This window comes from Colletotrichum scovillei (assembly GCF_011075155.1).
Source record: "Colletotrichum scovillei strain TJNH1 chromosome Unknown Contig00012, whole genome shotgun sequence".
Lineage (NCBI taxonomy): Eukaryota > Fungi > Ascomycota > Sordariomycetes > Glomerellales > Glomerellaceae > Colletotrichum > Colletotrichum scovillei.
Window position 1 is genome coordinate 469,032 of NW_023336270.1, and position 26,928 is coordinate 495,959.

The window sequence follows — 26,928 nt, forward strand, 5'->3', positions numbered from 1 at the left end:
TCCTGGTGAACTAATGGGATTGCCGGTGGCAGAAACTTGGCTTCAATCTCGAAGTTTCAATCATGATATGATACGGAGACTCAACGGCTTTTTAGCACTTCCATACGACGGCATGAATGCAATCATCACTCCGTACTGGCCTCGGCTCGAATTCCTGGGGATGCGCAAGTAGATCATGGGGTAACCAAAGCGTACGTAGCGCTGGTGCATGCAGCGTCGGTTTCTTCAACCCAAGTCGGCTTTATGCAACCCCAGCCCAAGCGTCGATCACTTCTTAGTGTCGTCATTTTCTAGCTCGCCTGGAAGACAGTAGCCGGGCTTCGGGTCTATTTGCCGGACCTAAGCTAGCCTTTAGTTGCCTTCATGTTTTGCTAGTCATGAATCGGCGTGGATGAGAAGATAATAATACCTTGAGCGCTGATCATACGTGCTCTCTTCAACCACACAGAGTTCAGCAGTTTCTCACTCAATCTTCGTCAATCAACATCATGTCAGCCTCTTTGTCACGAAATCTTTGGCGCATTGCGCGACCAGCCACCAAGACCGCGGGAAGCCTTCGCCGGGCACCGGTAACCTCAAGACATGGCTTGGCAGCATTTTCAACATCCTCACCAAGGAGGATCATGGAAACCACGGGGTTTACCGAGAATCAATTGACTGTTCGAGAGGCAGTCAGCCAAGTCTGCTCAGAGTTTCCCAACACCTATTGGCAAGAACACGATCAGTACGAGCAAGACCCCAAAGAGTTTCACGCTGCTCTCGCAAAGGACGGCTGGCTTGGCATTGCCTTGCCTGAGTCCCTCGGCGGCTCTGGCCTAGGCATCTCTGAAGCGACAATGATGATGCAGACCATCACCGAGTCCGGTGCCGGCATGGCTGGTGCGCAGTCCATTCATGCCAACGTCTATGCTACACAACCGCTGGCTAAGTTCGGAACTCAGGAGCAGCTCGAGAGTACGATCCCCAAGATCATTTCCGGGGAGTGGCGTACGTGTTTTGGTGTCACAGAGCCAAACTCTGGCCTTGATACTTTGCGCTTGGCCACAACAGCAAAAAAGCAAACCGATGGATCGTACCTCGTCACTGGCCAGAAAATCTGGATTACATGCGCTCAAGTAGCATCCAAGATGATTTTACTTGCACGCACGAAAGCCTACGAGGACTGCAAGAAGCCGAGCGAGGGTCTATCGCTCTTCTGCATCGATATTGACAAGTCACAATCTGGCCTAGACATGCGAAAGATCAAGAAGATGGGGGGCCGCGCTGTCGACGCCAACGAAGTATTCTTCGACAACTACCACATCCCCGCGAGCTCACTCATTGGTCAAGAAGGCCAGGGTTTCAAAATCATTCTCCACGGAATGAACGCTGAAAGGTGTCTTCTCGCCGGCGAGGCTCTCGGTCTAGGCTACGCAGCGCTCACAAAGGCCTCAGAGTACGCGCGTGATCGCGTTGTATTCAAGAGGCCAATTGGGCAGAATCAGGCCATTGCGCATCCCCTGGCGGACGCCTACATGAAGCTAGAGGCGGCGAAGCTTGCGACATATCACGCCGCTCGGCTTTACGATGCCAGCAAGGAAGACTCTACTATTCGTCAAGACCAGGTTGGAGTTGCGGCCAACAGCGCAAAGTACATGGCTGCTGAAGCAGCTTTCACGGCATGCGAAAGGGCGGTGCTTACTCACGGAGGCATGGGTTATGCCGCAGAGTATGATGTCGAGAGGTATCTACGCGAGATCTTTGTCCCAAGGATTGCGCCTGTATCTCGCGAGATGATTTTATCGTACATCAGCGAGAAGGTCCTCCAACTTCCGCGCAGCTATTAGAGTAGATCAGAGTATAATTACATGAAATGATAGAATCTTTACCCCCCACAAGGGAAGCACTCAGGGGCCGCGACCTGCATAATATTTTAGGGGGCGCTTCTCCTTTCTCAGAACCTTCAGTTCGTGCGCCAGGTTTACTGAAGGAATTTTCATCTAATTCAAGCACTGAGTGTTTGGTAGATACTGGGGAATGAAGACGTATTGACCAATTACACAATTATTTATCCTCTTATATGTAGTGCTCCTGGTCGTCGGTGAGCTCGGTCAACATCGGAGACATCGGTCAAGGAGACCCATTCGGTGAGGAGGTCCACGGAAGAAGAAGCCGAGACGTCAAAGCGTTGGTCATGGAAAAACAGTGCAATTGAACCGGCACTGTACGGAGAGGCTGGTTGCGCAAAGATATTATCCATGTTGTTCCCGTCGCAGGCCCAGAGCACCGCCTTTCTGCGCCTGGGTTCCTGATATTCGAGGGACGTCTGAAAGGAGTTCTGATGTCCTGCTCATAGTATCTACTGTGGCATGCCAAGCACCAGTGCCTACAATGCCGACAGAGGGTTCGAAGAAACCGCGCGCGAAGCACGCGTGTAGGGAGTGCAACTCGCGACGCATCCGCTGCAATGTCACTGAGCGCCATCCTTGTTCGAACTGCGAGACAGCGCAGGCGACTTGCGAAGTCATCCCGTCGCGAAGAGGCCGGTGAGTCTCTCCTGTTCTTCCCCACACCGATATCTCCGAGTCGGCAAATACTGACCTGGCCGGTCTAGTTATCTACGGAAGTCCAAGAGGCAGAAGCAGACGGAAGTGGCCGCATCAGCGACCCCAGAGCCCGCTGCCCCGGCCGTGTCGTCCGCGCTCACCGCTGATGTCGCCGCGACGCTTGCTTCTATGAGTACTGTGTCTCCGTCGCATGGACTTCCGAGCTCTTCTGGAATATCGCAAACTCCTTTTCACGCCGATACACCTGCTTCGTGCCATTCCTCCGGGACTACGGGCGGCAGCCGGTTCTTTGGAGAGTCGAATTTCATCACTCTTGTTCCTGGAGCATCAGGACCCGGCAATGAGGCTGCGACTAGTGATGGGGTGTTGAAGGGTCGTCTTACCTTTCCATTACCGCAGACGCCACAAGCTCACGACCTGGCTACTTCACCTACCAGTGTGCCTTCCATGAGCTCTGCGACAGAGCGATACCTTCGGGATGAGGGAGCACTCACCTTCCCCGACATGCAGAGCTGTCTTCCAGCTTTACATGCTTATTTCGCTTGGTTCCACCCCTGCTTTCCCATTCTTGACCGTGCCGATATCGCCAGACGGCTCGTGACGATGGATATTTCACCGCTCTTGTTGCAAGCAATGCTTTTCATCGGTTCGACGTACTGCGACGAGGCAACGATTCTTGGCATGGGGTTCAAAGATCGGTCCGAGGCAAAGAATCTGACATACTCTCGCGCGCGTGTTTTGTTCCATGCCAACTGGGAGAAAGATGAGTTTACTCTTATTCAGTCACTGTTTCTATGCAGCTTCTGGAGGGGTGGACCGACGGATTGGAGAGACGTGAGGTACTGGCTAGGGGCCGTGTTAACCCTCGCGCAAACTCATGGCCTTCATCGCTCGTAAGTCCTTCTGAGTAATGTAGACTTTTTTCCAAGAGCTTGGCTGAATTTATGCACAGAACTCGATTCATCACGAAGGATCCCCATTTCGCTCGGATGAGACGCAGAGTATGGTGGTCAATCTACGTGAGTTTCTGGTCCCTGCTTGACCATGACTTCTTCTCTCGTCGTGCGTCCTGTAGCTCGGTACTCACATATGACAGGTCCGCGAACGGCAAGCGGCTGTGTCACTAGGACTGCCCTGTCGCATCCGCGATGAAGATTGTGACATTGAGCCGCTGACACCGGCTGATCTGGAGGATGATGCTGACGAACAGCGAGCAACTGGGTTCGGTGCACCAAAATCGGAGCACATTCATTATGCTATCAAGATGATTGACATTGCTCGTCTTCGTGAGTCTCACTTCTTCTTGCTGAAACCAAGTCTGCTTAACAGCTTGACTAACCCATCTATAGTCGGAAGAATCATGGACACCCACTTTGCGCCTGGTCGGGGACCGCCAGCACCGACCGAAGTTCGTGAATTGAAGCAGCAGCTCGAGGATTGGAAGCAAAGTCTACCAGATGAGATGCGTAGAGGCCCTGATGATGGGCAGTCTTCAGTCTTGACCTGCCTAATCCACCTTGCCTACAAGTAAGTTGAACCCAGTCTTTCAAGTGCTGTACTGGATACGTGTCGTTCCATGATAATGACTAACATGTGTCCAACTTAGCCATCTCCGTATCCTAGTGCACCGAAACGGATGGCTGCGGAATAGAGACCAGGAGGATAAGAGCGCAGCTCTCGCCGCCGCCTGTCGCATCAGTCGCATCGCCGAAGATATGCTCGCACAAAAGACCTTGCAATACGGCCAAATGCACCTGTGAGAACCCCAACGCCACGAACAGTTTGATGCCGCGACTGACTCTTGTAGACTTACTAGCCTCTTTGCCGCTTTTTGCATACATGCAATTGATATCAAGTCTGCGGATGGCATCAGTCGCCGATTAGCCGAACATAGAGCCCAGATGTGTCTTCTTGGCCTCAAAGAAATTCAAAAGTACTGGCGTATCAACAACAATGTGCTTGATCTCTTCCTGCAATACCTCGACGAATCAATAGCGAAGAGACTTAACGGCGACAGCACTGAATCTGCATCGTCCAGCGCACTACCCGGCTCTATCACGGGCCTCGAGCCGTTCAACGACACAGGCACGAGCCCAACTGTCACTCTACTACAAGATGCTCTTCAGCAAGCCAGACCCGACGCAATGGAAGATCAATACTTCAGCCTCATGCGCACAAATTGGGAAGGCGAAGATGCGCTAGAAGATCTCGGGCTATTCCTGGATCCTCAACTTTACGCCAACGGGCCAATGCAGGTAGAGGGGCTGAACTTCCTGCAGCGTTGCTTGTAAAGACGACAGAGAAACCAGCAGTCTCTCTTTGAAGTCTTAGGCCCGTAACGGGAGGTGAATACGCCAGTGGAAGAAGATCCCTTGAAGCCCGGCCTAAGTCGCCGTGGAAAGGACAGGCTAAATTCTCACTCAGCATCATTTCGGCTTCTTCTGCCGAGCACAGTCCCTGTCCGGCTTGTCACAGTCGAACTTCAAGAAGCCGAAAGCATATAGCCGGGCGGCGCGGCAACCCCACTGACCGACGCCTGCTCGGACCATTCCTCATGCGGCGAAGCAGAAGGCTTGGGTTCTTCTGGCCAGCAACTGCATCGGCCTTAACATTCCGAAGCTCTTTAGTCACCAGCTCGATGTAATACTTGAATCTCAGAGTCTTCGACAAAAGGCACGTGTTGAAAACATCTAACAAACAAAAGCTCCAGCTGCCTGCGAGCACACCAAAGATCCCCCAAGTCTCAACTCACTGCGTTTACAATGGTGTCCCTTGTTCATCAAGTACGACCTGCCCTGCGTCAATGCACCGCTCGTTCACAGCGATCCATCGCAACCAATGCAACAGACGCAGCCTCTAAGCTTCTCGACACATTTGCTGGCAAGGATGTCGTCCGCAAGCAATTACTCGACTCGAATCAACTTCAACGCCTTAGCTTGACCCTCAACCGGAAAGAGCTGCACCCTGGCGTTGATGTTTCTTCAGAAGCACCCGCTCAAGGCACGCCCCTGCCCCCCGGCTACCATCTCGTTTACTTCACCCCCACGGGCGTCGAGAGCGAGCTCGGAATGGACGGCACGGATAAGACTTTCAACGCGCCGGCACCGTTTACGCGGCGGATGTGGGCTGGAGGGAAGATGCAATTTGTTGAGGGAACCTCTCTCAAGGTTGGAGAGGTAGTTGAAGAGCGGACGAGACTTGTCGGAGCGACGCCAAAGAAAAGCAAAAGCGGAGATGAGATGGTTTTGGTAGATGTCGAGAAGGAGTTTTATGGGCGCGACGGCCTAGTTGTCAAAGATCAGAGGTCAGTCCTGGACATTGCATTTCCATGCAGAGGTAGCGAGACTAATGTATGCTCAGATCGTGGATATTTCGGCCAGAAGTTGACGTGCCACTGGCCGCGAAAACAGCACCACCGCGTAGTGAAAGACCACCTGCTTTCGGACCTTCTACCATCACCGACCAACCTAATGCAGAAGGTAGCATAGTTCGTCACTTCAGATGGTCACCTGTTGGCCTCTTCAGGTTTTCTGCCCTGACCTTCAATGGCCATATGATCCACTACAACGAGCCCTGGACGAAGGACATCGAGCGCCATCCCGAGGTTGTGGTTCATGGGCCTTTGAATCTGATTAACATGCTGGATTATTGGAGAGACGTGTACGGCAAGGACGGCAGGGAAGCACGGCAGGTTACCTATCGAGCTATGTCTCCTCTCTACGCCGGCGACAAGTACACGCTTCGAACAGCTGCTGTGGAGAATGAGGAGAGGAACCAGTTGCTCATCGAAAAGGGCAATGTTGTCTGCATGAAAGGAGAGATCATTGGCAACTGATTGGGATCCGAACGCGACCGTTTAATTCATCGCTTCAAGGCAGTACCTTCGATCGGTGTCTCAATGTTATAGAAATTACACGTGTAGCTGCGAGCTCAATTCACGACCTCCTCATTGTCTCGCCCCGGACTTCAAGACTCGAGCCATAAAGATGTATGCCGACACCAAAAGCGAGCCAAGCATCCAGACCAAAGACCCAAGCCATCCATCTAAGTTTATCATCTTGACCAATCGTTAGTCAAATCTCTCAGACAAAACGCTTGGCTCAAAGTTAGTGGACTCACAGGCACACTGGTTCCTCCGCTCTTGCGGACCCATTGAAACGCTCGGTCGATGACTCTACGCTCATACTGACTGCATGCCACACTGATATCTTGTGTCGATGGTTGGACACCAGAATCAGCCTTTCCTTTGAGGGCGAGTATGTGAGACAGTGCGTCGGCGCAATCATGAAAAGCTTGATTGCCTCCCATCCCCCTAGCATGGCACGTCGTGTCAGTACAACGGGTGGCCTGTCTGTAATAGAGTCCAACGAACCTATTAGGCTGCATTGCATGCATCGCGTCCCCAATCAGCCAGACTCGAGGGTGTCCCTCGTCGCCAGTTGCTCGATTGACATTGTTCCGCCACGTTTTCGCAAGTCTGTTGCTTGCTCGCATGCGTGCTACAGTAACGAGGTCTCTGCTCTTGCCGTCGAAACCTGTCGTCAACATCGTTCGACTACAAACTAATGAGTCAGGGATAGCCAGGTGAGCAACATGCTGTTGGCTCACTATTCGGGTGCCCAGTCTCGGGTTGCATCGAGACATATCCCCAAGGGATCTTCCACCTTGTTCCAGTCATCGGTCGGCATTTTCTCCTTGGGAATCAAAACGCCCCAGTAATAGGAGGCATCCCTTGTGTTATATCTAGCGCCATTTCCGGCTTTCTGGGTCGCCTCGTCTGCAGCGGGTAGGAACACTAAGAGCTAGAATGTCAGCTTTGGGCGTATATCTTGTTGTACCTTGACAATAAAATCGATTAGATTTGACTTACACGCGTAGAACATGGACACACCACCGGCAAATACCATGAGCGGACTTTCAGTCAAACGCTCAGGTAGCTTCTCCGTCCAATCCTCGGGCAGAGGGCCTTTACTGAGAATCATGGCATGGCTGTCAATTGACACAATATTCCGAGCTCCCACTTGCTTGTTGATCTGTAGATGCCCTCATCAGCAAATCGTCCAAGTCTCTAGGACGACTATTTCCAATTTTGCAGAATCTTACCCTTGACCCGCTTCCGTCTGCTCCAACAAGAATATCGCATGTATCAGTAGTGCCGTCGGCGAAATGAACCCTCACATTTTCTTGCCCATCGTTGCTTTGGAAAACTTCATACCCCTCAAATGCTTTTCCGAACCGGATGATGCCCCTCTCCTGCAAGGGAGCAACTAGGATGTCCCGAAGCACGACGCGATTGATAGCGGAAGACGCACTATATGATGGAAGTTTGCCCAAGTCAAGCACAGTCTGGAATCTCGTATTCATCAACGTCGGTGCGGTAAGACCTGTGGAAGACATTTGACTGAATTGCGACTTGATAGCCGCAATGTCTGCCGGTTTCAGACAGGCATTGAAACCTGTCATGGCGCTGTCGCCCAATCGTATCTGGAATCCCTCTCTTTTGGCATCTTCAGCGTCACGTTCGTAGACGGTCACGTTAACGCCGTGGTTGACGAGACCGTTTGCGAGGAGTGAGCCAGCGAGACCGCCACCTGCGATAATAACTTTGAAGGGCGCAGCCATGATGAGAAGTAATTGGTTGTCAATTGACAAAATGTTTCAACACTGGAAGGCTGTAATGGTGGCCCTTTCGTGGACTATCTCATCTTGAAGCACTCCAAGGTAAGCGTCCACTTGCCCTGTCCTCTGACAATTTGATGTCGGCAACTTGTGAGTAGAACCTCTTGCACGTGAGTTGAGTTTCGGTAAACGATCACGGCATTGCGTACGGCTTGTCTACTTGATAACATGTTCACTGAGAAAAGAAGATCGTTGACGGCCAAGTTCATTGTGATGTCTCATGCCGCTAAAGCAAGTCCCCCTCCCCCACCGTCGGGTGTCATGCCAACTCCACACGGGTCCGTGAAGGGGTTCGTGGCCGCCTTCCGACTGGCTCGGTGTTCGGTGCCCACAGCTCTCCGTTGATGGGCTGCTTGAATAAGGTTACATGTCACAGGGCAAAACCAAACCACAATGGTTGGCCCGTTCCTATTGAGTTGCCAAACAGAACCAAAATGGACTTCTTCGCCTAGAAACTTGCTAGTTGGCCTAACCGATTCCAACGTTCGACCATCAGGTTAGTTTAGAAAAGTGGCTTTGCGAGACCGAAATCGAGCTCTTCCACTGTTGATGAGGTCTGAGCATGGACCATGGCAGTTGCGGCGGCGGTATTTACTCGATACGGCTTGATCGCACTATGATTCCGTCGCCCAAAGATGTCAGTCACTTAGAACGTACATACTCCATGGCTGCCTCCCCCACCTGTTCCGAAAGATGAAACTTACCCCTCATCATGGAGAGCCCAGATCACTTTCTTGGGTTGAGACAGCCACCGGACCTGGTTCGTCGCGAACTGGGCAGCAGATCCATTGTAAGGTCGGCCGTTCAGATTGGCTCGCCCCGCGATGGTGAGGATCGCCACATCTGGGGTTGGCTCAATGCTCTTGATGATGCCCTCATAGCCACCCAAATGTCCGTTCCAGAATACAGTCTGTCCGGGCCCGATAATGAAGTTGTAGGCTAGTTGACCGCCATCGTAGTGTGAGAACACGTTGTTCTTCCTGTCGCTGATGTATTCTGCAAAGGATTTCATTCCGTCGTCCATCCGTTCTGGCGGCATGTTTTCATTCATGCGCAAGAGGCCGTATTTCATCCCCATTGTGATGTCAAGGCTACAAGTATACGGTGTAGCCTCTCCTTTGTAGACTGTTCCGGTGTCAATCTCCTCTGGAATATCATGGTGTCCACTTCCCGGCATTAGAGCATGTAGAGAAGGCCAAACGTGAACAGACATGACAGCTCGAGAGTGACTCGGTCTAGCTGGCATTCCGGGCGGCCCATCAGCGATAGGTATCTTGCCGTCCACCGCAGCCTCACGGTCGTCCTTGGTAAATAATGGAATACGCTCTCCGCCCGCGACGGGGAAGAGTTGAGATTCGTGGACGCCCGCATCGCGGAGAAGAGTAATCGCCTCGCCGTTGGCGATAACCACAGCGCCGGTCTTCTTTGCTATCTTATCCGCACCAGGCAGGCTATGAGTACTGTTTAGTCTTCAAGAACATGCCCCAGAAAGAGTGTAAAGAACCTACTGATCGAAATGAGCATGAGATATGAAAATATAATCTGCTTCGGTAACATCATCAATATCAAGATGCTTTGGCAACACAGAGGGTCTCTCCAGCCATGTATCTAGAAACAAGACCAGACCGTTGGCTCGCAGACGAAAGGTCGTGGCGCCTAGTTTGCCGTCACTGGAATCAGTTCATGTGCTCTTATTGACTCAGTAGAGTGTTGCTATGTCATAGACTGACCGAACCATTCGATAGTCGGCGAACCCATTGTTTCGACGCAACTGATGTAAAGGATGTAAGTACCCCAACGCAGACTGGGTGACTTTTACGGGAGAGCTCAAGGTATGGAAGTTGTAAAAATGGGGTAGAGGTTCCGATCTAAAGTACGGATGGAGATCACAGTCTAGAAGCAGGAGGGCAAGGCGTCCGAAGTAGCATAGACGCTTAAAGTGGCAAGAGGGGAGCGCTATGCTTACTTAGCTTACGTACCATGGATGAATCATAGCTGGGCAGGAATTTCCCGAGCCCTGATCAGATCAATGCCCATATGTGCACCTGTATGTTGTCATAATCACCATCAGGAAGAGACTTCGAGTCATTGGAGTCACAAACACACGTGATTTTCAACGAGAAAGGGACCAGATATTTGGAGACTTGCTCATCGAGAAGCCGGAACTACACTCAGTTATTGGAATTTTTCAAGCTGTCAACTCAACATTCAACAACGCGCTATTGAAACGTGCCAGATGGTATCCGGAAATTTGTATCTTTACACGTCTTGACCACCGAGAGCTCAAGTGAAAGAACTCATATTCAGCAATCTGGGGTACATGGTATCTCGAACTCGGTACGGGTCCTGTGTCTAACAACTTTTGTCGATAACACTGCCGCCTTGTTAGCTCGACCAAACCGAAGATCCTCGCAATCTCCTCTGTTTATAACTCACCATTGCCGAGTTTGACACTTCCCAGTGACAGGATTAGGATACTGTCCTGACTTTGGATCGCATGAGACAGTCTTGCCGCCAGTGCAAGTAGCGCCCAAAAAGTTACCCCATTGCGCAAAAGTAGCAGAGTAGTCGCCGCCCATCGCGTTCCAGCCGCGCCAGATATCAAAGGCACCAGTGAACGTCTGAAGGCCATTTGCGCACGCACCTTGGCCTCCGCTCACGGGCGAATTTGGTTGCCAGCTTGCGCAGTCAGGTCCCATGATTGCAACGAGACCAAGGCTCGCCACGTTATACGCCTCGTCTGCATTCGGGGCGCATACAGAAACCTGACAGTGTATCTGATTGCAACCTGAAGCTATAACAAATTGCCCGTAAAATAGGCAAAAAAAGAAGACGGAGAGCCTAGCTACTGTCAGTCCAGTGGTGACGTGGAGCTGGGGATTGAAGTACTTACTGTTTGAGGGCCATCGTGAGCGACAACTATTGGCTCTTACACCCGAGGCTGCTTTAAAAAGGGAGATGCACAAGTTCAAGTTCTGAAAGATATCTCTAAGCCGTTGCTTAGAAACTCTGTTGTTTGTCTTCAAGCAGGAAGTCTTGTAGTCAGTCGACGAGATAATAGAAAATAGGAGATGATTTCGACTTGGAAAGCTAAGACTCCTGCTTATTGATACATCAGATATCGGAAAGCCTGGCATGACGACTGGATACTCGCGGTGCTAAAAGTTCCATACAAACGCGCTATGTGATTCGCGAAGAAAAATAGCACCGGGGCCATTGGGGCCAGCCATGCCGACATTCCGTACTATAATGAGAGCAAAGGGCAGAAAACTTGCTGTTTGCCCATAATCTTTGTTACGTTGACCACTTACGGGCCCACGTGCTTGAAAATCCTCTTGCGCTCATTTGCGGCAATGACTCAGTTCAGAAAACGTGCTGCGCGCTTGCTAGGTAAGGTGAGTAACTCTGATATATTAAAAGCTTGTTTCGTCCCAAATCATATTTCCAAATGATTCTCACTGATCTTCAAGTGATCAAAGTGTCACCATGGGAATCTCGAAATCCTCCACAGGTTCGCCTGGCCCATTATTGTCCCCAGGCGACACCAATACCGTGCAAGCCAGCTTACACGTGGGAGGATTTTCTGCCTACAATTATTGAAGCGCCTTGGTACTTCACGACTCAGAGTTGGTCGAGCCTTTTTGCGGAACCACAAAGGGGTCAATCAACTCTTGTCATCATCAAGTCTATTACTATCTAGACTCGCCAGGAACGCAACAAGAACTCTTGGTTTTACAGCATCGCCACATTCACTATCACATCAAACACTACGATGCGCAACTTAGCCTTCCTTCTTCTGGCGTCTAACGCTCATGCCATCCCTACCACTCTTTGGACACGTACTGATAAATGGGAGCAAACTACATGCTCCGACGCCAACATCACCGACGCAAAGGTTCTGGCTAATGTCCGGTGGGCATCAGCTGACACAAATACTTCGTGGAAAGAAGCTGTTGCTGCATGGCAAGCCTACAAACCAGGAACAACATCAGCCCAGCTCAAGTTTCCGGCTTTTATCAGCGACTTTTACGGCGGACCGGAAGGTTGGGATTGCCAAGATCCTGTCAACACACCATGCTCAACAACAGTTCAGTGTGCTGATACAAAGCACCCAGCAGGGTAAGTCCAGTCTGCATCAATTCGGACTGGAAGTCTTCCTGAGAATGTTCTGACCTGACAATGTGCACAGATTCCTTCTCCTCAACTCCTTTTCCAAACTACACGATGTAAGACGCACCCAAAAGCCTGATCTTGGACGATCGAGTCGGCTAACACTTTGATGGCAAGGTGTATCAAAAATACCACGAGGCGCTCCAAGATGCGCAGCTGAGCATATCTGCCGCCATGGGAGATTTCACATCTACGTTCGCACCTCAGCTGAAGGCAGATGATCAGTCGACTCTAATTAAGACTATAATGGATGTGATGGCATTTGGCATCGGCATGGCATCAGCTGGCTTGTGGAATATCGGTATGACTAGCTGAACTACTGTTGTGAACAATGAGCTAATCTTATCTTTGAAAGTCATCAAGGATGCCGCGATATTTGCGGGCAACAATTTCGGGTTCGCTAAAGACACTTTCAACAGCGCTATATCCGCCTCATTTGCTTTAGGCAAAGACAACACGAAATCGTAAGTTCTGTGTCATGCGTACTTGTCAAGGTCAGTCAACTAATTGTCGCGAGACAGTGCCAAAGACTCTGCGAGCGTGCAAAACGATTTGACCTCTGCGATGGGCGCTTTGTTCGATGTATGGAAGAAGACGCAAGAGGACTACTTGTCCGAGATCTTCTCCGGGTCGAATAGCACCACCATAGGCATGCTTGAGTCTTTCATCAGAGACGGCATGATGAACATGCTGCCGGTCGACATTAATCTCTCCGGCATGGTGAATGTGGTCGAGACCATCATGTTCGGACAGATGATTCCCATTGCGTGGCAAGTAGCGCCTGCTGCTTACACGCCTTTTGTGCTGTAAGTTGATACTACACTAAAGCATCGTTTGCCACATCGCTGGTTCCGCACAGGTCAAACAAACAGCATGGCTAACAGATATTGACCTATAGGAAGACCGGTGACGCGTGTTCGAGCACCATGCCCAATACTCTGAACCCCTACATGACGCAAGAGACACATGATAAAGCTGGTGTATGCTGGAATGGCAATCAGTTTTACGTCCTGACTGTCGGGACCTACCGAGTCGACGTGCAAGCCGATACGCCTGGTCTCCCAGACTCTGACCCGCCCTTTCAGCTGATGGCGGGTGCCACCCACGACGTGCTCGACGGCAAGAATTGGGGTGGTATTACCTTGGAAGACATTGTTATCAGCTCATACGGCGGCTATCTGAACAACGGGAACCGGAATGGCTACACCGTCTCCCTGGACGACAGTGCCGGAGGCGTGGATCAGCTCATGTGGACAGGGGGCGTCCAGACACCCGGTTTCTTTTCCCTCCCTGTATGCACGAGTCTGTGGAATACACTGATGAACATTGCTGGAAGTCAGGTTGGAAAGGACAACTACCCATGCGGGGTGGTAGTTGAGAAGACGTACCCAGCCACATAATTGGAGTTGCAGGCAGGTGTCGCTCGCTATACATCATCATAATACTGTTTTGTATGTAATTCTTGTGTCAGGTACACAACTGTAAATAAGAAGGATTGTTGCAAAATGTTGCGGGCCTTTTACACCGTGAACTGATAAATAGAATTAATACATCCGTACCCAGCCTTTCTCAAAGTGCTGCTCTATTGAGAAACCGTTCACAGGTGGATATACACAGCAATAGACCTAGTCTCTGGTTACTTTAATATGTGATTACATCTATGGCAATTTCAAGTCTTTAAGTGTCAGCGACTAAACTATTCAAATTTTTTTCTTCTCAGATGAAAATACATCGTTTTACGGTCTCAGGACATCGTATTGCGAGATTTGACAGTATCTTGTTATAGTTGAGTCTTTGCCACTGTCAACTATAATAACCAAAGTTCCGCCAAGTATTGTATCCCAAGTTTCGTACATCTAGTGAAAAGTCCACCAGTCGTCATCTTTCAGGGCAATCTACCCCCTCCAACAAAAAATGTTGGAACAGAACGTGAGCCGTTTTCGCTTACAAGTAGCCTGCCATGCCACCACAAATGTCAACAGATTCGTAGTTGAGGCCAAAGTTGACAGTCTCAGGGATGATTCGATAGTAAAAGTTGGCAGTGTGGTCAGTCTTGACGAAGCCAATGAGATCGTGAAGGCTGCAGCAGCTGGCACGGGTGTTCCAGTAGGTGGCAAGTCGCTGGGAAATCTCAATTTGATGGGCGCGAGTGAGCTTGGATTGGAGACGGGTGGTGTAAGCGATCTTGAAGCCAGGGGCAGAGGCACGCTTCTCCATGCGCTTGGTGATAGGCTCCTGCTCCTCATCGAAAGGAAGGTAAATGTGACCCTCACCGTCGCCAAAGTCGTAGACGTCTAGGTTCAGAGTGGTGTTGAGGAAGTTGAGACCATGAACGCTGGCGACAGACTGAGGGGTACGCTCGTCAGAGTCGTAGCGAGCGAGCAGGTGGGGGGTAGCGTCGGTGATTGACTCGAAAGTAGAGCCATCGGCGGCAAGCTCCCGGGTGAGGAAGTCGACGAGGGACTCGGTACTGCTATCGCGGGCGGAGATGGCCCCAGATCTCTGCAGGATCAGGAAGATGCTTGCAACACCGGCGGCGATGGCGCTGGCAAGAGTGTCGCATTCACGCCCGTTGATACGTCTGCAAACGTACAGGGCAGTGAGGCCACCGGTGGTGGCATACACGGCGACCTCGCTGCTGGTGCCGATCTGCTCAATGACAGTTGAGAGAGTCGAGCACTCTGCACGGGCAGTCAGAGGAGAGACAGGGCTCATGCCCACCTCACGAACCTCCAGAGTTGTAACATTGCTAACCACAGGGTGAGCAATGGCGCTGCCCAGAAGAGTTGCGAGAATTGGCAGAAAGAACATTCTGAAGTGATAATAATGGAAGATAGATGGATTATCTGGAAGCCTTGACTTGGTAGAGTCTGTCTGAGTTGAGATTGTGACCCATGGAGTAGGTAGGTCATCGCTTTTATAACTATTTGATTATTTCATAGCCATACCAAAGTTCCGCCCGCGTCGTATAAGCTCACGATATCAGTATGGAGACAATCCTCCTCGTGTCTTGAGGTGTAAGTTCCACACTTCCAGGCAGTTACAGAAGATAATCTGTATGCTTACTAGTAACGGATAGCCCTGCAAGGGGCAGTTGAACTTCTAGTTGCTCAAAGTCAGGAGATGATCCATGTTTCCCCGCCGAAAAGTAGTCGGATGCTGCCGACTAGCCGCTGACCACATAGAGACCCGGTTTAGCGTTGAAATGGCACACTTGACCATTCCAGGAAAATTGCCGACTCGCCGGAAGTACACAATACAACACCATGCTGACAGGTGCAAGGATGAGTATTTTTCACAACCAGATATAGGAAGTTCTCTGAGAATGGAAACTCTGCTTTCGGGCCCCGAGGACTCCTGCGGCGATTAGACAGTTTCAGAACTATAATTTCGCGGAAGTCTTCGAGACGAAATCGAACAACCTCTAATCTGATCACTGCAGATATCTCTGAGAACGCTCACGATAGAAAGTTAGACACGTTAGTCAGATGTGAATTTTTTGGTACGCTCCAACCGGCTCCATGTACCCAAGAAGCCCTTGTCTTATGGAAGAATTACTTCAAGCTTATGGCTTGATTTGAAGTCCACCAGGCTCTGAAGGGTGCCAATACGTTCCATCTCGGCATCAACACCGTTCGCCAGGACCAAAGCTATCTCGGGCATTGATCGTACTCCAATCTGACTCAGCCGATTGATGAGATCCATGATTTTACAGCTATTTTCTCAGCCTTTCTTCAGGGATTCGTCCAGTTCCAAACTTGAGTCCTGCAATGACCACAAAAAGAGGACAAAACAAGTGAACAGCTGACCAGCCCACAGAAATAATAGCCGTTGCTTGCCTGCTAAGTCTAGACCTTCGCGGTTACCTCGGAAAAACAAAACCATCGACTCTACAAACCCAAGAAAGACCCATCCGACTAGCGACGAATCAGTCTAGATTGATAAAACGAGTGGTGCGAGTCGCGAGTGAACTGACCGATTTTCTTGAATCGCACGCCAGTCGTGCAGGCAACGTAGAGCAGGTAGAGCGTTGTGATGAGGCTTGTAAGAAACAGCCCTGCCACACCATCAGTTGCTAGTCTTTGCTATACACATCAAACAACTTCTGACAGGTTTGAACTCACAATCGTCAGCTTCGGTTTGAGCGACCCACTCAAGATGGCGCCCAGATAGGAGTATGTCTACCATCGTGTGTAGGTACCGTAGGGATGTCTCTACCGAAAGAAGTTTGCAGCCCTAGGGAGGTATCACTGCAGTCGATACCGAGAACCCCCGGACACTAAGTATTAAAAAGTCTTACTGAGCTTCTTTCGATCGAAGTACGCTGATCCTTCGGGCGAGTGCCCCGTTGCGGCGTGAACATGCCCCGCATGCCGATTAGCCGGGTGTGAGATCAGGTCCCGTTTTCTCAATCTGACCGGAAGGATTTAAACCTGACAGGGACTTTCGATGCATTCCTTCCCGGTGGGCCAATACGAGACACCCGATGATCTTGGCAAAGAATTTGACTTTAATCATCTAGCCTTGCAGACTGCCGAGCTCTTCCTCACTATCAACGTGATAGAGCCAGATTTAGCTATAGAGCTTCGGAGCTCTTCCGGGAAACAACAACCTGTTCGTATCCTTAGATATTGAGTAAGTCAAACTCGGAATTCATGCCACTGTCTATCTTTCTGGAGCGAAATCGGCTGTTTTCGAGGTCGTGGACACCATCAACGTAGGAGATAACATGTCGATTCGCCTGGGGTCATTCGGATCACGGCTCGTGCCTTCCCATAATATGCTTACATCGACCCACCGCATCTGCGGGCACCCCATCTACTTTAGCCTCGTAGGGCCTCAACGATGGATCCTCGGAGGGACTTTGGTGTTAGAGCCCCGATTGCTTATTTGAAGATTTCCCTATCTGGAAGGCAATTGTCATGAATTCGGTTGCCTGGCATCGGCGTAGGCCGAAAGCGCGGAAGTATGAATCAGTTCTTTCAACCCGTGTGCTACGCATCAACGTGCGGACATGGGCTTGTTGCGCTAGCGCCTGCAGATGCCTTCGGAAGATGTTGTTGGAGCACTCTGCTCAACCAGGAAAATACGAGTGATTGCCTGTGAATGCCATAGCAGTGGCATTGCTATCGTACTTGACGTTGGTGGTCACACCCTGTCTAGACGAAGTACAAACATTCAGCTTCACGAGCCATGGCGAGAAAGTCCAGGTGTTCAGCGGTTGAGATATAAGACGGGCCCAATCAGACGCCTCATCATCAAATTCGACGCTCGAAATGGGAAGAGGTCGACAACATCGGCGATATGTGCAAATGTGAAGCCACTGGTGGGTGACACGAATGAAAGTTCATGAGGTCAGTACTGCATGTAAGAGGGAACATGATGAACTGTAAATAAAAGCAGGAAGCTTACATGTAGCTTTGACTGCGACTGCGTGTAATCGTGAGTTTGACCCGCACGGTATCACGTGTGGCACCGAACCCATCGGCCGGCGGTAATGTATGCATCCACATTGGATCCGAAGAAAACGATTGAGCTAGGCCCGCCTTCTACGAGAGGAACTCTTGACGACATAAGAACAAGAAGATATCGCTCTCAGCAAGTACATCTACCACGAATTTTAGCGCCTAGACGCCCGAAGTTTCGTGGCGTGATAGTCACCTACACATCATTGACCGTGCGTAGATCAAGTATACTTTAGTGACATTGAGAGATGTACCCGTCGCTGTTTTGGAATTGAACTCGGTTGTAGTAATAGTCTATCTCAGGCAAACTACTTAAACTTTTGGTATGATAAAGTATGCTACGCTATTAAAAGAATACTTTCCGTTTACAAGTACGAAGCGTCAACCCACCACTCCTTCTTGAATCCCTCGCCGAGAAGTTCGACATCCTGAACAGCCTTGGTAAGCGTGGAGCTGAAGTTGGCCCTGACACCTGCCGCACCGGGACCCGTGTTCTCGAACTCCTTGAAGTAGACATCGGCTGTGCTCTGCGTCTTGTCCCAGATAGACCAGCCAATGGGCGCAACGACATCGCTCATCTCGCTGTGCTGGAAGACGACACGAGAGAAAGGTCTCCAGGGACGGCCGAGGGTGACGGAGGCTGTTCCGCTGGTGCCAGTGATGTTGGCCTTGTTGAAGACGTAGAAGGAAGTGTTGTTGGCTGCGTCGCGGCCGTTGGCGGTGATGTAGCCTTTTCCGATGGTCTGGATGTCGCACTTCTCAAACCAGGCGGCGGCGCGCAACCCAAAGATGAAGTCGACGGCGCCGTTGATGAGGGTCTTTGCGTAGATCTGTCTGCCCTCGTTGGCGTAGACGGTGTCCTGGTACCCGGTAATCTTGCAAGCGTAGAAGCCGAGATTGGTCTTCTGTGCGCTGACAGCCAGCGCCATGCCATTCTTGTCGGCCTGACCAAAAGTGTTGGCAATGTTGAGGTTGTAAATCTTGATGTTGTCTCCCCAGAGTCGGAGGGTGGCGGTCTGGTCGTTGCTAGTGAGGTTGGCCATGGTGCGGGAGAGGTTGTTCGTGAGGGTGGCCTGGTTATCGGCGTAGTCGCGAGAGTCGCAGGTGTATCCTTGGATGACGAGGTTGCCGAGGTAGTTGGGGATGCGGACCTGCTCGGTGTAGGTGCCGGGCATGATGAAGATGCTCTGGTCGTCGGTGACGTTCTTCAGTGCGGCGACGGCGCTGTTAAGCGTGGGGTAGCTGTTAGGTTGCTTGCCGGAAGCATCGACGACCAGCGAGTTGGAAGAAGGGCGAGTTCTGGCGAACTTGCCGTCGCAGTTCTTGCCACCGAGGCCGACGTCGAGGGAAACCTCGGCCGGAGCTGCGACGACTGCCACGGCGAATGTAAGAAGTTGGAGAAACGCAACCATGATGAATGAGTGTATAGAAGAAGGTAAAGACAGAATAGAGTGGGCAGAGACGCTGTAACTTCAAAACATGGGGAAAGCCGCGGTATATTTATTCACCAAGTAATCATGGGAAACCCAGAACCGAAGCTCTGGGTCAGATTTCCCTGGTCTGATGGTCTTCCCAAAGACCTCGTCCTTGCACTCTAGTCGATTGCGTTCATCTGAAGGCCTTCGATAGGGTTACATCCAATTACACCAGCGGGACCACGGCACTTGGTGCAGGGAAGGGCTTGCATGCGGAGTGCAGGACGGAGACTTCAGATCGAACATTCCTCCAATGGCGTCTCCCGTGTCACTGGGATGTTGCCAAGCACCCTTATTTAGTTTCCTTCCCTCCCGGGGCTCGCTGCGGCTCTTGGCTAACTAATCGTGAGGGGATCACGAGTCAAGCCATAAGGAGGTGGCCAAGCTCCAAATTATTTCTTTATTGGTGGACGTCTGCGGGTAAACGCTCTAGTGTTGCGCCACGTTTTCGAGATTTACCGCCTCGCTTCGAGTCTTTGACGGTGAACAGCAACAAAAAAAGACGTCAGTTTGGTTTTTTTACCCCTCGTGTTGTTCACCGTGTGACCGTGCAGTAATTGAGACTAGGCCCGAAGTGCATTGCTCTGCAGCTCGGATCAATGCTCGCAAACAGGAAGCTCTCAGCAAGGTTTTGGCTATTTAAACGTTGGGCAGGTTTTCTCCGAGCTCGGGTTGCCTTGCGGAAGGCGTGTGATGCGGACGCCCGCCGCGCAGATTCTCGGAAATGCGCAGTCGAACCAGTTTGCAAAGTCTATTTGATTATCACTACCAAGAAATGGCATTGTTTTCTAATCCTTTCAGGGATAGCATCACCAACGTTGTTCAAAACTGCCTTGGCGGACAGACCGGCAGCCGGTGGATACTATCTGAAACTCCCCTCAATTTGCACAAACAGATCGACATGGAGTTGACTCGATTATAGTACTCACGGCCTTTGAGTTTGCGTAGTAGTTTACCGGATCAGCCCCTGAGAATAAACAACCTGGGCTGCGTTGTCAACCGCCGCTTGAGTGAAAATTGATTACCTGAACAGCAAAGACAAAGAAATGGCAATTTCCAATCGCAAACTCTATGAGCGGCGGTCAATCGAGACCAACTACAAGCGCTTGGCTCTTTCACGACAAGCATTCAATATACGCGGACTTTGAACTTTTCGTATTGAGGCTCTGGTCTAGCCAACGATTCTAGCCTGCAGCATGCAATTAAATCTCCTTTTGGTAGTCCCTTCCCCGGGCCCGACGCGACGGGGGTAATCGTCAGTTCCTGTCCGGGGCCGCTGTAGCCCTATCTCCCCGTCCCCAAACCAAGCCACGTAACATTTAATATGTGTCGGTATTCTGGGTGCCGTGACTGGCCACTTGACGGAACTACGGCCTGGCAGGCGATCCGGACAACGGCTCAAACTCGTTTGTCCCGGCCCGTTGGACACTCGGCAACGGGAACACCACACTAATGGGAGACACCATTCTCCCAGGCCGCCTTCTCCTCGCCATTCTCCGCCGCGATCTTGACCTATTCACATCCCACGATACTCGTGATCCGAGCTCACTCTCCGCGAAGCCGACATCGCTCAGGTTATCCAACTCCTCCAGCTCTCGCTCCACCCCGGGCGGCGGCTCCACCTTGAAAACGGCCTGAATGTCTCCGTGCGGGTTGAACCCACTGAAGCTCCAGTTCAACAAAGACTGCGACCGTGCGCGACGGGGGTGAGCGAGACGGCGGCGTTCCAGAGCGCTAATAATGAGGAGCGCTGGCGCGTTCAATGTTCGGATGACAGAGATGTTGAGATCATGGAAGGATCGCGGACTGAGAACAGACTTGAGCGGGAGGAGGATCGCGATGGCCATCAGGTTGAACGGTGGGGGGTAAGCAAAGATTGAGTCGCTTTTCACACCGGCAAAGGTGAGTACTGCTCGTCGAAATTGGATCTCCGCAGGCGCGTCAGCGATGAGCTTTGAGAAGGTATTACTCAACAGCGCGACCAGGATCGTGAGGAAGAGGATGTTGCCAAGAAATGCAAATGCAATCATCAAAGCTGGCCCCAGAATGGGGTGGAACTCATCAGAGCGGTCAATCCCAGTGCCATCCAAGCCGAACCACGTCCAGATGAGCCACTTGCAGGTATCGTACCAGTTCAAGGCAGGTTGACCGCTTCCGTTGGTCGCCGTCTCGTTGCTACCTATGAGCCATTGTAGGGACAGGAAGAAGCCCATGAAGCACCATATTGAGATGAAGGTTAGCCGGGTGAAGTCCTTCATCATGGCGTGCATGGCGATGAAAACAATGTTGTCCGGCATGATCGTAAAGGCCACGCGGGTAAGTAGTACAGGAGCTGCCAAGCAGAGAATGTGCACCCCGTAGCCGTCAGCGATGACGCCACCATACGCCAAGACGTCATATACCCGAGCGAAGATGTAGCAGCTGAATATGAAGCTGAACGTGATGTCGAGAAATGACCACAGAGTCTGGGAGTGAACTGCCCAGCCATGCTCAATGATTGCCGCGAACTCGTTAAGAGTCCACCCGGCCGTGTAAACGGCAAACAGACATTCCCATCCACTAATGGTAGGACTACTCCGATATACCATTGTCAAGAGATACAGGCCGACAAGAGTGACGAACTGGAATAGCTCAGTCACCTGTCTGATCCACGGTACGATGAGGCGCCTATCGTCTAGTAACGGTGCCCTATGAGGCTCATAGAGCGAAACCGAGGCATACTCGTAGTGATCCGGGAGGATGTCGACGAACGACAGGGGGGTATAAGTGACGACCCCTTGCCAAACCGCGTCGACGAGCCTTTGGCAGGCTGAAGAACTCAGAAAGAGTTTGCTTTCGGAAATGATGGCCAGCTCCAAAGTCGTGAGCTTTCTCTCATGGCCGTCTCGGCGCTGAATAGGCCACTGGGCTTGCCTGCATTCGCTCTCAACTTCCTCGGGAGCACCTTGGAATGGGTCGAACCCTTCGACGAGAATATGTGCCAGGATGAGTAAGCCTATCTGGCCTGGGTGGTCTTCGTGATATCGACGTAGTACTCGACTTGCGACGAGTTCGCAGAGAGTCGCACGCGCAACATTAACAGTATGATGAGCGGTGCTGATGTGTTGTCTGAGAAACTGAATCCGATTGGCGAGGAGGCAGTACACTTTACGGATCAGCTCTGCCGTCTTGGCTGAATCAAAGTTTACAAGCAATAAACATACCGACAGTTGGATCGTCAGGATCGTATAGGCGATCTACCAGAGGTCGGACAACCAATGAGTTCATCCTAGGCTCGCGGAGCTGATCTAGGGTATAGGGGTCATCTGGGATTATTGTTAGTGAAAATCGGCAATTGAAACAACGGCTACTCATACCAATGCTTGCAAGTACAAGTCGCCTGATTCTGTTTTTTTTTTCTCCATCAGCTACGGGTATTCCGATATGAGGGCAGCAAAAACTCTCAAACTTACCGGTGTATCGTAAAATACACGGAGGGCGGCACCTCAGTGCTCACGCTCACGCTGGCGGTGGCGCTGACAGAGACATGCTGCTCTGCCTCTAAATCGGGCTCGTCGTTGGCGTTGGCGGCACGCGTGTTCGAATCTCCGTCACCCCATGGTGACAGCGGTCGAGTCCAGTCAATCAAATCCGGGGTTCGGGGGCCCTCTCCGTCTTCCATCTGACGTTAGGGGAGTTGTAATGATGAGAGAACGTCTTGTTTGTAGTGCTCAGTCACACTAAGGTCGTCCGGGACACCCTCCTCGTTATGTTTCCTGTTTGCCCAGCCACCCACAATCCTAGCCGATGCAGCTCTCCTCGTTGGTCCCAAGCTGTCGTGTTAAAGGTCAGTGGTCTGCATGTTGTCGACTTGTTCAAAAAGAGATGTTTAAATGTCGCATGCAGTTATGCGCTCGGGCTGCCTCCCAGTGAGGGGTTTATCTACACATGTCCCCTGACTCGATCTGTCTTGACACTAACGCGATCCGATCAGCAGCTTGCACTGCCACGCTCGTGCCGCCTGACGTAGATGGGATAAACGCCGCGGCATTTCCAGTTGACCGACAACTCTAAATTTCTTCACCGAGGTGAGGCGCTTTTAAGCTTAGATGACCCGGATGAGATGAGATCAGATGTCTCACCACACGCTCACCTACAACAACACCCATCTTTCCAGCAAGCCACACACGGCTAGATAGGTGATTCTTCAACATTACGCATGGATTTTCATGCATAGGCCGTTAGCACACGATCATCAGGCACTTACTGAGCTCCTAGTCCCCAACGGTCACGACGAGCTCTTAGATTACAAGGCCAAAAAGGTGATCTGCAACCTCATCAAGCCGTAGAGCAAAAGGTATGAAAGGGACGAGACTCGAACTCGCGCGGGTTGCCCCACCAGGAAACAGATGTTAAGCTGACCTTAACCTGGCGCCATAACCAACTCGGCCACCCTTCCATAGTCTCATGGTTGAAGAACCTGTGATTGTTGAGATTGGCGGCGCAGATTTGTGAGTATGGAGCTTCAGGTATCAGGGCAAGCCCTCAGATACGCTGATTTGACGATGCTCGTGAAAGCGGAGATGGGTTTGCTGTAACCCTGTCCCTAGCCCGTAGTGCTGTGGATACTGGTTGACCCGCAAAGGTACTCCGCAACAACATACGTCTGGTTAATCACTTGAAATCTATATTGGTACAGCTCACTACTCACTTGTTCTTTGAAAAGCCTTGACTGGGACTACAGTTGGTGTTTCGCATTACTGAGACCTACATGTCGGGTGTGGATCAGACACCCTGGTTGAGTGTCAAGGATGCAAATTACCTTATGTGATAGTCACGGACGTTCAAGGCCGTGCCTATTTCCCACTTGCCCATTATAGCTTCACGATTTATGTTCACCTATGAAAAGCCTTCAAAAGTGACTTGGACCGTTTTTTCAATGGCAGTTGGTAGAGTACAAGAGTGATTTCATTTTACAGCAAAGGCTCAGACAGCGTTGACTTTGTCATGGCTTGAGGGCATGATGCGCCAAATCAGACAGTAACGATAGGTAACCTCTTTCTAGAGTCACCGAAGACTACGTTTGACGAGGTTGACTATTTTACTGACAAAACACGAAGAAACGTTAGAAGAGTGGCCGAAATAAATTGACGAGAACCTCAAGCTGCAGTGATGCAAGTTCTGCATGTAGAATTGCAAGTAATATCAGTGTACCAACAAAGTACTCAGGGTGGCCTTGCCCATAGCTCATGGAAAGACAGGGAAGTAGACCTCCTTGGTTTGAATTATTTCGTTTGTAGAAGCCCCGGCGCGTGCAGTCTGTTTCTTGAGTACGGATTTTGCCTCGAGATTCTTGTAATCACGGACTTTAACTCAATCACTGAAAGGAACCTCTACGCTCAAATGCCCTCATCTCGTTGAAAACCAACATTCGTAGGTAAGACACCATGAATTTCTGAGTAGCTCATCAACCCCATTGGTTGTTATCGAAAAAAGGTATCGGTGACTAATATCGTGAGACAAGATAAGTGAGTGATCGGCAATAAGGGTACAAGTAGACAATGGACGTAGTATTGATCCTTCGGGTAGTAGTAGAGCGTATCGGCTAACGATGCCGGAGTTGTTAGTTGCAGCCCGGACATTCGACTTTGATAAGACACAACTTGCTGCACGCTCAAGATAAGATATGGCTGATATGCAACTTTCCCCGATGCATGCTCCAATCACAAGGATGCCCCCATCTAGCTGCAGGGTACATAATCACCCCCATTCTCGGCGCAAGAGTGGGTGAAGATGGGCGCCTTATATCAAGCCTTCAGAGCAGCAATTTGAAGGTCTACCAGTTGGCGTTTGGTCTTACCAGACGTGTTGCGCACATCCGTAGGTGGCAGGGGCACTATCGTACTTCAGAAACACATTGAGCTTAACGTCCAATATCGACAACAATGGCGACCGAAAGCAAAATACCGGCCAAATCTGACGAGGACCTCAAGCGCGGATCCTCTGATGACGTCGAGGCCTCTTCACTGCATTCCCCCCAAAATCGCAGCAGCGTGGTGGTTGACCCTGAAGGAGAACGATCTTATGGTAAGCTCTTGTCAAGGACATCTTCGTTTAGGTTGACACTGACATCATGCCGCTTTTAGTGAGGAAGCTTGATTTCTATCTGCTGCCGTATCTTTCTCTGATGTATTTCTTCAATGCGGTCGACCGCTCCAATTTGGGCAACGCCAAAACCGACGGAATTGAGAAAGACCTCAACTTCAAAGGGAACGAGTACAGTCTGCTCATTCTTCTCTTCTACATCCCTTTCGGAACCTTGGATCTTCCGCTCAATCTCCTCACAAAGAAGTTCTCTGCAAGATGGGTCTTACCAACGCTGATGGTGGTCTGGGGCGGCATCGCAACCGTCCAAATCGCATCGAAGAACTTCGCTGGGATCCTGGTACTCCGACTGATTCTCGGCGCATGCGAAGCCGGCTTCTTCGCCGGCGTAGTGTTCTACTTCACATTATTCTACAAGCGATCCGAGCTCGGCTTTCGCGTCGCCATCTTCTTCGGCAGCGCTCTCCTAGCCGCAGCCTTCAGCGGCCTCATTTCCTACGGTGTCTTCCAGATCGAAGGCACTAAACTCCAAGGCTGGCAATGGCTTATGCTCATTGAAGGCGTTCTGACCGTACTTGTTGGTGTCGTAGCCTTTTGGTGGCTGCCAGCTTCTCCGGCAACCGCCTGGTTTCTCAACGACAGAGAGAAGGCCGCAGCTCTAGCCAGGACCCTTCGCGATGGTTCCAATAAAGTGGACTCCAAGTTTGATTGGAAAGAGTGTTTTACGCTATGGAAGGATTGGAAATTTGTTTTCTGGCTTTCCATCGCGTTCAACTATCCCGTCGCTTTTGCCACGACGTCCAACTTTTTGCCCCAGATTGTACAGCGTCTCGGCTACAGCGTCGTCAAAACGAATCTCTGGACCGTTGCCCCTAACGCTGTTGGTTTTGTGGTACTCCTGGCGACAGCATACTCCTCCGACTACTTCCACGAACGGACATTTCACATCGTCGGTGCCTTGGCAACCTCCCTAGTCGGCATGGTCATTCTCATCGCGATCGACGTTTTGGAAAACCGTGAATTGGCTTACTTTGCATGCTTCCTCATGGCTGCAGGGGCGTATACACCTTCATGCCTGGTTCAATCATGGCACAATAACAACAATTTGAACGAGAACAGCCGCGCTGCCACAACAGGTTTGCTTGTAGGTCTGGGTAACTTTGCTGGAATCTTATCGGCTGCAACATTCCGGACCGAATATGCGCCCAAGTACATTCCTACTCTCATTGTTACCTGCTGCTGCAACGTGTTGGCGATGGCATCGGCGTTGATCCTCGGCGGCTGGATGAAATTGGAGAACCGGCGAAGGAACAGGGCCCAGGGTGTTAACCTTCAAGCTCAGGATGTGGATACATCAGAGTTGCATGACGGCGAGAAATCACCCAAATTTCGATTTTTCACTTGAAGTAGTCTTGCTGTAGACTTTTCATTACTAGCAGAGAAAGCCAACCTCAAATCAATGATCCTTCAATAATATTCACAATTGTAGGCCTAGACCCATCTCCTTAA

At 50.9% G+C, this 26,928-nt stretch overlaps 11 protein-coding genes across 11 annotated transcripts; 5 read left to right on the forward strand and 6 right to left on the reverse strand.

The window, feature by feature from the left end:
- Window positions 1–488: 488 nt before the first annotated feature.
- HER10_EVM0003503 (acyl-CoA dehydrogenase domain-containing protein) lies at window positions 489–1,826 on the forward strand (the record flags this gene model as incomplete). The annotated part of the gene is made up of 1 exon (XM_035473178.1): window positions 489–1,826. One exon carries the CDS (start codon window positions 489–491, stop codon window positions 1,824–1,826), a length of 1,338 nt encoding a protein of 445 aa, XP_035326121.1.
- An 888-nt stretch (window positions 1,827–2,714) lies between these two features.
- Window positions 2,715–4,837, forward strand: HER10_EVM0013243 (uncharacterized protein; the record flags this gene model as incomplete). Its single annotated transcript, XM_035482607.1, has 6 exons — window positions 2,715–3,439; window positions 3,499–3,565; window positions 3,643–3,832; window positions 3,896–4,073; window positions 4,153–4,302; window positions 4,363–4,837. The coding sequence occupies 6 exons, from the start codon at window positions 2,715–2,717 to the stop codon at window positions 4,835–4,837; spliced, it is 1,785 nt and encodes a 594-aa protein (XP_035326397.1).
- Window positions 4,838–5,179: 342 nt separating this feature from the next.
- Window positions 5,180–6,381, forward strand: HER10_EVM0000487 (uncharacterized protein; the record flags this gene model as incomplete). Its single annotated transcript, XM_035470267.1, has 2 exons — window positions 5,180–5,850; window positions 5,907–6,381. The coding sequence occupies exons 1-2, from the start codon at window positions 5,309–5,311 to the stop codon at window positions 6,379–6,381; spliced, it is 1,017 nt and encodes a 338-aa protein (XP_035326020.1). The 5' UTR covers window positions 5,180–5,308.
- Window positions 6,382–6,492: 111 nt separating this feature from the next.
- HER10_EVM0001013 (uncharacterized protein) lies at window positions 6,493–8,168 on the reverse strand (the record flags this gene model as incomplete). Its single annotated transcript, XM_035470777.1, has 6 exons — window positions 6,493–6,603; window positions 6,666–6,893; window positions 6,963–7,101; window positions 7,155–7,341; window positions 7,417–7,579; window positions 7,650–8,168. The coding sequence occupies 6 exons, from the start codon at window positions 8,166–8,168 to the stop codon at window positions 6,493–6,495; spliced, it is 1,347 nt and encodes a 448-aa protein (XP_035326038.1).
- Window positions 8,169–8,727: 559 nt separating this feature from the next.
- Window positions 8,728–9,983, reverse strand: HER10_EVM0001712 (uncharacterized protein; the record flags this gene model as incomplete). The annotated part of the gene is made up of 4 exons (XM_035471451.1): window positions 8,728–8,839; window positions 8,930–9,676; window positions 9,734–9,881; window positions 9,956–9,983. The coding sequence occupies 4 exons, from the start codon at window positions 9,981–9,983 to the stop codon at window positions 8,728–8,730; spliced, it is 1,035 nt and encodes a 344-aa protein (XP_035326059.1).
- A 594-nt stretch (window positions 9,984–10,577) lies between these two features.
- Window positions 10,578–10,924, reverse strand: HER10_EVM0005511 (uncharacterized protein; the record flags this gene model as incomplete). Its single annotated transcript, XM_035475125.1, has 2 exons — window positions 10,578–10,599; window positions 10,662–10,924. 2 exons carry the CDS (start codon window positions 10,922–10,924, stop codon window positions 10,578–10,580), a joined length of 285 nt encoding a protein of 94 aa, XP_035326180.1.
- A 624-nt stretch (window positions 10,925–11,548) lies between these two features.
- On the forward strand, window positions 11,549–13,795 carry HER10_EVM0013270 (uncharacterized protein; the record flags this gene model as incomplete). Its single annotated transcript, XM_035482634.1, has 6 exons — window positions 11,549–12,344; window positions 12,415–12,451; window positions 12,513–12,696; window positions 12,751–12,859; window positions 12,917–13,201; window positions 13,294–13,795. Exons 1-6 carry the CDS (start codon window positions 11,998–12,000, stop codon window positions 13,793–13,795), a joined length of 1,464 nt encoding a protein of 487 aa, XP_035326399.1. The 5' UTR covers window positions 11,549–11,997.
- A 544-nt stretch (window positions 13,796–14,339) lies between these two features.
- Window positions 14,340–15,206, reverse strand: HER10_EVM0002049 (uncharacterized protein; the record flags this gene model as incomplete). The annotated part of the gene is made up of 1 exon (XM_035471776.1): window positions 14,340–15,206. The coding sequence occupies one exon, from the start codon at window positions 15,204–15,206 to the stop codon at window positions 14,340–14,342; it is 867 nt and encodes a 288-aa protein (XP_035326076.1).
- Window positions 15,207–18,225: 3,019 nt separating this feature from the next.
- HER10_EVM0012828 (pectinesterase) lies at window positions 18,226–19,272 on the reverse strand (the record flags this gene model as incomplete). Its single annotated transcript, XM_035482210.1, has 1 exon — window positions 18,226–19,272. One exon carries the CDS (start codon window positions 19,270–19,272, stop codon window positions 18,226–18,228), a length of 1,047 nt encoding a protein of 348 aa, XP_035326386.1.
- A 1,282-nt stretch (window positions 19,273–20,554) lies between these two features.
- Window positions 20,555–23,198, reverse strand: HER10_EVM0000558 (nonselective cation channel). Its single transcript, XM_035470334.1, has 4 exons — window positions 22,788–23,198; window positions 22,692–22,720; window positions 22,539–22,640; window positions 20,555–22,480 (listed from the first exon to the last, which is right to left on the reverse strand). The coding sequence occupies exons 1-4, from the start codon at window positions 22,994–22,996 to the stop codon at window positions 20,703–20,705; spliced, it is 2,118 nt and encodes a 705-aa protein (XP_035326023.1). The 5' UTR covers window positions 22,997–23,198; the 3' UTR covers window positions 20,555–20,702.
- Window positions 23,199–25,127: 1,929 nt separating this feature from the next.
- Window positions 25,128–26,869, forward strand: HER10_EVM0004213 (uncharacterized protein). The gene is made up of 2 exons (XM_035473865.1): window positions 25,128–25,401; window positions 25,461–26,869. Exons 1-2 carry the CDS (start codon window positions 25,260–25,262, stop codon window positions 26,822–26,824), a joined length of 1,506 nt encoding a protein of 501 aa, XP_035326142.1. The 5' UTR covers window positions 25,128–25,259; the 3' UTR covers window positions 26,825–26,869.
- The last annotated feature ends 59 nt before the right edge of the window (window positions 26,870–26,928 follow it).